The sequence below is a fragment of the Diceros bicornis genome, chromosome 32 (genome assembly GCF_020826845.1).
Source record: "Diceros bicornis minor isolate mBicDic1 chromosome 32, mDicBic1.mat.cur, whole genome shotgun sequence".
NCBI lineage: Eukaryota > Metazoa > Chordata > Mammalia > Perissodactyla > Rhinocerotidae > Diceros > Diceros bicornis.
This window is the reverse complement of record NC_080771.1, coordinates 29,380,769-29,388,718: the sequence shown is the minus strand read 5'-3', so window position 1 is coordinate 29,388,718 and position 7,950 is coordinate 29,380,769. Positions and strand designations below refer to the sequence as shown.

The following is a 7,950-nucleotide window of genomic DNA, read 5'->3' as shown; positions in this document are numbered from 1 at the left end:
CCGCCCGCCGCGCCTCCAGCCCCGAGCGGCCGCCGCGCGCGCCCCGCCTGCAGCCCGGGCCGGCGAGGCGAGCTCTCCTTATGCAAAGCGCGCAGCGGAGCGGCGAGCGGGGGACGCCGCGCACCGGGCCGGGCTCCTCCAGCTTCGCCGCCGCCGCCACCCCAGCCCGCGGAGGACCTTTCCGAGCCTGAAGCCGCCGGCTCGGCGCGCACGGAGGCGAGCAGGCGAGGAGGGGCCGGGGCGAGCGAGCGAGCACATTGGCGTGAGCAGGGGGGAGGGAGGGCGGGCGCGGGGGGCGCGGGCAGGGCGGGGGGGTGTGTGCGCGCTCGGAGGTTTCGGGCCAGCCACCGCCGCGCGAGCTAGAAGCGCCCCAGCCCAGCAAGCTGGCTCACCCGCTGGCCACCCAGCACAGCCCGCTGGCCCCTCTCCTGCAGCCCATCTGGCGGAGCGGCGGCGGCGGCGGCGGCAGGAGAATGGCATCAGAACTGGCAATGAGCAACTCCGACCTGCCCACCAGTCCCCTGGCCATGGAATATGTTAATGACTTCGATCTGATGAAGTTTGAAGTGAAAAAGGAACCGGTGGAGACCGACCGCATCATCAGCCAGTGCGGCCGTCTCATCGCCGGGGGCTCGCTGTCCTCCACCCCCATGAGCACGCCGTGCAGCTCGGTGCCCCCTTCCCCCAGCTTCTCGGCGCCCAGCCCGGGCTCGGGCAGCGAGCAGAAGGCGCACCTGGAAGACTACTACTGGATGACCGGCTACCCGCAGCAGCTGAACCCCGAGGCGCTGGGCTTCAGCCCCGAGGACGCGGTCGAGGCGCTCATCAGCAACAGCCACCAGCTCCAGGGCGGCTTCGATGGCTACGCGCGCGGGGCGCAGCAGCTGGCCTCGGCGGCCGGGGCCGGCGCCGGCGCCTCCCTGGGCGGCAGCGGAGAGGAGATGGGCCCCGCCGCCGCCGTGGTGTCCGCCGTGATCGCCGCGGCCGCGGCGCAGAGCGGCGCGGGCCCGCACTACCACCACCACCACCACCACCACGCCGCCGGCCACCACCACCACCCGACGGCCGGCGCGCCCGGCGCCGCGGGCAGCGCGTCCGCCTCGGCCGGTGGCGCGGGCGGCGCGGGCGGCGGTGGCCCGGCCAGCGCCGGGGGCGGCGGCGGCGGCGGCGGCGGCGGAGGCGGCGGGGGAGCGGCGGGGGCGGGGGGCGCCCTGCACCCTCACCACGCCGCCGGCGGCCTGCACTTCGACGACCGCTTCTCCGACGAGCAGCTGGTGACCATGTCGGTGCGCGAGCTGAACCGGCAGCTGCGCGGGGTCAGCAAGGAGGAGGTGATCCGGCTGAAGCAGAAGAGGCGGACCCTGAAAAACCGCGGCTATGCCCAGTCCTGCCGCTTCAAGAGGGTGCAGCAGAGACACGTCCTGGAGTCCGAGAAGAACCAGCTGCTGCAGCAGGTCGACCACCTCAAGCAGGAGATCTCCAGGCTGGTGCGCGAGAGGGACGCGTACAAGGAGAAATACGAGAAGTTGGTGAGCAGCGGCTTCCGAGAAAACGGCTCGAGCAGCGACAACCCGTCTTCTCCCGAGTTTTTCATGTGAGTCTGACACGCGATCCCAGCTAGCCACCTTGATAAGTGCTCCGTGGGGGTCCGACTCGGGTGTGGGCTTGCTAGATCCAGAGCCACGCTCGCCACCACCTCGCCCCCTCCCCTACCGAGTTTGCCCCCCGTTGCCCCCTACACACACACACACACACACACACCCTGCTCAGAGTTGGTGGTGGTGGCTCTTTTTAAGTTGGGGAGGGAATGGATGTCTGGCTCATGGATTGCCAATCTGAAATTCTCCATAACTTGCTAGGTTGTTTTTTTTTTTTTTACACCCCTCCCCCACTTGCACAACGTTCAAAGATATCAGCAGAGGTCTTCATGCTCACCTTTGAAGCCTGCATCATTCACATAATTTTTTTCTTCTTCTTCTTCAGTTCATGAGCTGGTGTTCATTTTCTGTGTGTGTGTTTTATTTTGTTTGGATTTTTTTTTTTTAATTTTACTTTTTGGAGCTTGCTGTGTTGCCCTTTTTTTCCCCCAACCTCCACCCTCACTCCCTCTCCACCCATCTAAAAGAACAAAAAAAAAAAAACCTGAGTTTTTTTTTTCCTCCTCCTGAGTTCTTCATGTAAGATTGAGCTTGCAAAGGAAAAAAAAAATGTGAAATGTTATAGACTTGCAGCGTGCTGAGTTCCATCGGGTTTTTTTTAGCATTGTTATGCTAAAATAGAGAAAAAAATCCACATGAACCTGCCACAATCAAGCCTGCATCAACCTTCTGGGTGTGACTCGTGAGTTTTGGCCTTGTGATGGCAAATCTGAGAGTTTAGTCTGCCATAAAAAACTCATTCTCATCTCATGCATTATTATGCTTGCTACTTTGTCTTAGCAACAATGAACTATAACTGTTTCAAAGACTTTATGGAAAAGAGACATTATATTAATAAAAAAAAAGCCTGCATGCTGGACATGTATGGTATAATTATTTTTTTTTCTTTTTTTTCTTTTGGCTTGGAAATGGACGTTCGAAGACTTATAGCATGGCATTCATACTTTTGTTTTATTGCCTCATGACTTTTTTGAGTTCAGAACAAAAAGTGCAACCCTAGAACCTTCTTCCCATGAAAGTTTCCATCTGCTCCAAAACTGCTTTGAGTTACTCAGAACTTCAGCCTCCCATTGTAAATGCACTGAAGGCATTCCTTGTCAATGATGCCAGAATGGGTTAAAAATTTAACATGGCAAACGTTAAAAAACTCGTAATGTTTTCTTTTTAATAAGAATGACACCCCACTTGGGGGACTAAAATTGTGCTGTTGCCGAAAGCAGTCTAAAATTTATTTTTTAAGAAAAGAAATCTGCCCCATTATTTTTGGTTTGTTTTATTTTTATTTTATTTTTCTTTTTTTTTGGCTTTTGGTCATTGTCAAACGTGGAATGCTATGGGTTTCTAGTATATAATTTAATTCTAGTTTTTATAATCTGTTAGCCCAGTTAAAATGTATGCTACAGATAAAGGAATGTTATAGATAAATTTGAAAGAGTTAGGTCTGTTTAGCTGTAGATTTTTTAAAAGATTGATGCACTAAATTGTTTACTGTTGTGATGTTAAGGGGGGTAGAGTTTGCAAGGGGACTGTTTAAAAAAGTAGCTTATACAGCATGTGCTTGCAACTTAAATATAAGTTGGGTATGTGTAGTCTTTGCTATACCACTGACTGTATTGAAAACCAAAGTATTAAAAGGGGAGACACCCCGTTTATATCTGTAGGGGTATTTTACATTCAAAATGTATGTTTTTTTTTTTTCAAAATTAAAGTATTTGGGACTGAATTGCACTAAGATATAACCTGCAAGCATATAATACAAAAAAAATTTGCAAAACTGTTTAGAACGCTAATAAAATTTATGCAGTTATAAAAATGGCATTACTGCACAGTTTTAAGATGATGCAGATTTTTTTACAGTTGTATTGTGGTGCAGAACTGGATTTTCTGTAACTTAAAAAAAAAATCCACAGTTTTAAAGGCAATAATCAGTAAATGTTATTTTCAGGGACTGACATCCTGTCTTTAAAAAAAAAAATGAAAAGTAAATCTTACCACAATAAATATAAAAAAATCTTGTCAGTTACTTTTCTTTTACATATTTTGCTGTGCAAAATTGTTTTATATCTTGAGTTACTAACTAACCACGCGTGATGTTCCTATGTGCTTTTCTTTCATTTTCAATTCTGGTTATATCAAGAGAAAGAATAATCTACAATAATAAACTGCATTTTTTTTTTTTGATTCTGTACTCAGTTTCTTAGTGTACAGTTTAACTGGGCCCAACACCACATTAGAAGTGTAAAATGTATCCTTTCCCCCAGAGGAAGGATTAAGGGAAGAGTAGGGAGGCAATAATTCAGGGTGAAACACAGGCTGGTTTATGAGGCGGGAGGCCAGTCCCTTTTAATAATTAGCAATATTTAATATACATGTAAATTATGACCTCTCAAAATCTTGCCACAAAGTTTTCAGTTTTCAAATGAATTGAGCCGTCATTGCCCTCTGGTGAAAACAAACACAAAAATCCCCACCAGAGAGCAAGGCCTTCTGAGCATTGCTCTGAGCTTCTGGTCCAGCAGCATGCCCATGTTCAGAGAAATAAGCCAGGCAAATAAGGTATGGCAGAGGTGGCCCAGCGCATCTACTTTTAATGGTAAAGATAAACAATTCTTGCCTTTTGGCTTAAATTGATTATTTTTCCTTCTTCCCTGACGCCCGGTGATTTCTTGTTAGCAAGGCCTGACAAGATTTAACATCAACACTTTGGACAAATCAAAGTTGTTTGTTTTTTAACTTTGAAGGTCATCTGTCTTAAATAGGAAAAAGAAACATCCACCCCTCACTTACATCACGCCAAGTACACATCTGGGTTTAAACTGTGTTATTAAATCATATTTCACTGTGAATATTTAGCGGAGGGCTTCTCCACTTAGACAAGCTGGTAATGGTTTCAGATCCCCTTAGTGCTTGAAATACAAGCCAAAAATAATGCCTTGGTGGGATAAAGACTGTGCTTTGATTTATTGATATTTACCCCAAAACAGGCTGTGTGTGGGGGCTAACTTAAAGATCATTTGGAAAGTCTTCAAGCTACCTTCACTAACAGCACTGACCTATTTTAAAATGACACAAATTCATGTAACTAATGTTACAGATCCATGCAGTTTGCACTCCTAGTCACCTTCCCCTAGAACGCTAACAGAATATCAGACAAAGCCAACACTGTTTTGAAAGTATAGCCAAACACGATGACTTGTTTTATTTTGTTTTCTGTTCTTTAAAAAAAAAAAAAAAGATAATATTGCAACTCTGAATGAAGGCCTTATTTTGAAGAAAACAGGTTGTGCTTGGAGCTGATGAGTTCTGGCCAGTTTATCATCTTGTCTTCCCCTTTTTCAGAGAACACGAAGACAGCGTACACCCTCTACATTTTGACCTTCCTCTCTGTGCCAGTTCGGGTAGGGCTCCTGAAGCCACACTTAATTTTGCTTAACAAAAGTGTTAGTAGTAAACCTCCTTCCCTGTGCCTGAAGTTAGCTGTCCCCGAGATTTTTTTTTCCTCTGATCCCCACTGAGAGACACGCAGTCTCCCTCTGAAGAAGCAGAAATGGAGATATTGCTTATGCAGAAAGCTCGGCATCAGACGAGAGATTTTAGACAAACACATTCTCAAAATAAGAGTGACATTCAGGATGGAGTAATTGCAGTTCTCTCATGAGGATGCAACTGGGGAGAAAAATTCAGTTGTGCAACCATTAAGCATTTTGGTAGGACTCTACAAGGCAGTTCAATATAATAAGCAGGTTTTGGCCCCAAACATTAGAAAGCAGAGTAGAGAGGTACTGGCAAAAATGGGGTTTTGGTGGCTGGCTTTAGGAGAAGGTTAACGCCTAGTGAACGACATTTTTAGAAATAACCATTACAAAAACTTTGAAATGTAGTGTGAGGGGTGAACACAAATATATGCTTTTTTAACAAAGAAATCCTAAATTTTGCCTAAATGTCCTTATTACAAATAAGTCTCTAGATTTAAAAATATATATGTAAGGAAATCTGGCTTTCCCTTTACACTGCATTTGAGTCTTTGTCTAAATAGTGTTCAAATTCCTTTCATTCCAATTACAGAACTGAGCCCACTTGCAAGTTGGAGCCATCAGTGGGATACGCCACATTTTGGAAGCCCCAGCAACGTGTTCTTACCAGTGTATTCACAAAATGACATTTATGTGCGAAATATGCATTCAAAATATAGTATTATTATTATTATCTGCAGTCGTGGAAAACAACCTGCCCCGACTTCTCTTCAGTCTCTTTTTAAAGAAAAATGATTGTGTTAGAGAACAAAACTGTTAAATGCATAACATCCATACTAATTAACTCTGAGGGTCCTATATACAGACCCATAAGAAAGCGCACTGGTGCTTCCCACTTTACGATGCGAGAAACTGAATAGGTGCAATTGTTTTCAACCCGTAATATTCGTTTTAAAAACCCACTGAAATTTAAAAGATATATATACGTACACTTATATGAAGGGAAGTTGCCCTGATAATAACAGCTAGCATTTTGAAAGCATATGTGGACCTGCACGCTCTAAATAGTACTTTTTCACGCTTCATTGTTTCTCTGGCAGATAATTTTACTAAGAAGAAAAAAGTATTTGACCCCCCCCTCCCCAAGCAGATGCCATGGGCAGAAGCTTTAGGGGAGCCAAGCACCCTGGTTTTCTCATAGGCCCGAGATAGTATTGTATTTTATCCACAATGTCCAACGTGTTCATTGATCAGATGTAGCCATAATTGAAAACAATGTGTGGCAAAATACGAAGTTAGTTAAATACACCCCTCCATGTGCTTCCCACCCTTCTCTGCTCCCAGGCCTTCACAAAATCACTTACCTTTAATTTCCTCACATCTTGCATGTTTCCTTTTTCAAGAACCGTGTAATAATTTTTTACAATGTATCTGACACATTAATAGATTGACATCAAATAGGCAGAGATTCCACTTCCTGATCTCAGTGAGGAAATGATGTCTAGATATCATCTTTATCTGCCTCCATGCCATAACCACCTGGGCCCCTTTCAACACAGGCCACCCCAATGGGAAATGCTCTATTTATTACTGAAGGCATAATTCTAACGCTTTGATTTTTTTCTGCTTTATCCCTTTAGTTTTTTATTTAGTAATGTCCATTCTAGATACTTCTGTTCTTAAATAGACCCTCCCCTTGCCAAACCACCAGCTTTCCTGCTAAATGCAGTGAGCAGAGGGCAAATGGTTGCCACCCTCAGGAACATGGGGCACAGCTGTCTCAGTAGCCACATTCCCAGCATTTCCCCGTCTAAGTAACTGACGTCGCTCCTGACACATTCAAAGTTTCCCGAGTACAGTACGTTGGGAGGCTTGTGTTGTTCCTGTTGATTTGGTTGAGGCCAACTGACTTCCGTATTTGCACACTCTTGGCTTTATAAAATGTACTCCTCCGGTATTCTAGGCCAATCAATATATTTAAAAGTGTGCTTGCCACACAGGTATCTCTATTTTTTTGCCTGTCAGTGGTTAAAGACTAACCAAGATAGGTCGGAAGACTAAAATACATGAGTGACAACCTTCAGCCGTCTGATTTCTGTGCCCGTAAAGCACACAGCCAAGCTCTCGGGCCTCACGTCTCCTAGAAGCATGCGATGAGAGCGGAGAGGAAGCCAGACTCGCCAGCCTTAGACTGCTGATTTGCAAGCCTCCCCACTGCGATTTACTTTCGTTTGGCTTTTTAAAAAGTAATTTTGCTCCTTTCTTTGAAGAAAGTTCTGAGGTTTTTAGGGAAGATTTATCCACAGTGATAGGCTTTAGTTTTGGCCACTTCTAAGTGCTCTCCAGGATGCTGAATGATTAATTTGGAATCGATGCCTTCCCTGTTGTTTTGAGATAAATAAGAGAAACCCGAAGTTTATTCTCACTCTTGGCCCATCCTAAATCTAAAAGATGTCCCACGTCCAAGGCAGGGCACACTGCAGCCATCAGGGAGGTGGCCCAGGGTCCAGCCGTCTGAATCAGGATTTGCTTGTTTGTTTTTGCATTGGTTTAAAAACAGAGCAGGAGCCTTAACCCACCTTCTGATAACACAGCTTTTCTCACTTTTGATATAAATCTTCAAAATCTAGACATCAAACAGCCCCAGAAAAGGGGAATTCTCTCCAAGCCTTGCTCCGCCCCGGCTCCTGAACAAACCCAGCTCTGTCTTGCATTTTTTCTCTAGCGGGGGTAGGGGACAGGGTGAGAGAATTTCAGTCTCCCAGGCTGTCTCATGATTGTCGGGCATAAAGAAGTACAGTCCTGCAACAATGTGGGAA

At 46.0% G+C, this 7,950-nt stretch overlaps 1 protein-coding gene across 2 annotated transcripts; it reads left to right on the top strand.

The window, feature by feature from the left end:
• Positions 1 to 301: 301 nt before the first annotated feature.
• On the top strand, positions 302 to 5,817 carry MAF (MAF bZIP transcription factor). Of its 2 annotated transcripts, none has more exons than XM_058528339.1 (2): positions 302 to 1,594; positions 5,724 to 5,817. In XM_058528339.1, the coding sequence occupies exons 1-2, from the start codon at positions 474 to 476 to the stop codon at positions 5,815 to 5,817; spliced, it is 1,215 nt and encodes a 404-aa protein (XP_058384322.1). In that variant the 5' UTR covers positions 302 to 473. The 2 variants fall into 2 exon arrangements, 1 of the variants encoding a protein (XP_058384322.1); XR_009216452.1 differs by lacking the exon at positions 5,724 to 5,817 and adding an exon at positions 1,984 to 3,673 and having other exon boundaries at positions 1,530 to 1,594.
• The last annotated feature ends 2,133 nt before the right edge of the window (positions 5,818 to 7,950 follow it).

Coding starts and splice junctions, on each gene's coding strand:
- MAF (XM_058528339.1), top strand. CDS start 474: ATGGCATCAGAACTGGCAATGAGCAACTCCGACCTGCCCACCAGTCCC. Junction 1,595..5,723: donor TCTTCTCCCGAGTTTTTCAT/GTGAGTCTGACA, acceptor TTCCAATTACAG/AACTGAGCCCACTTGCAAGT.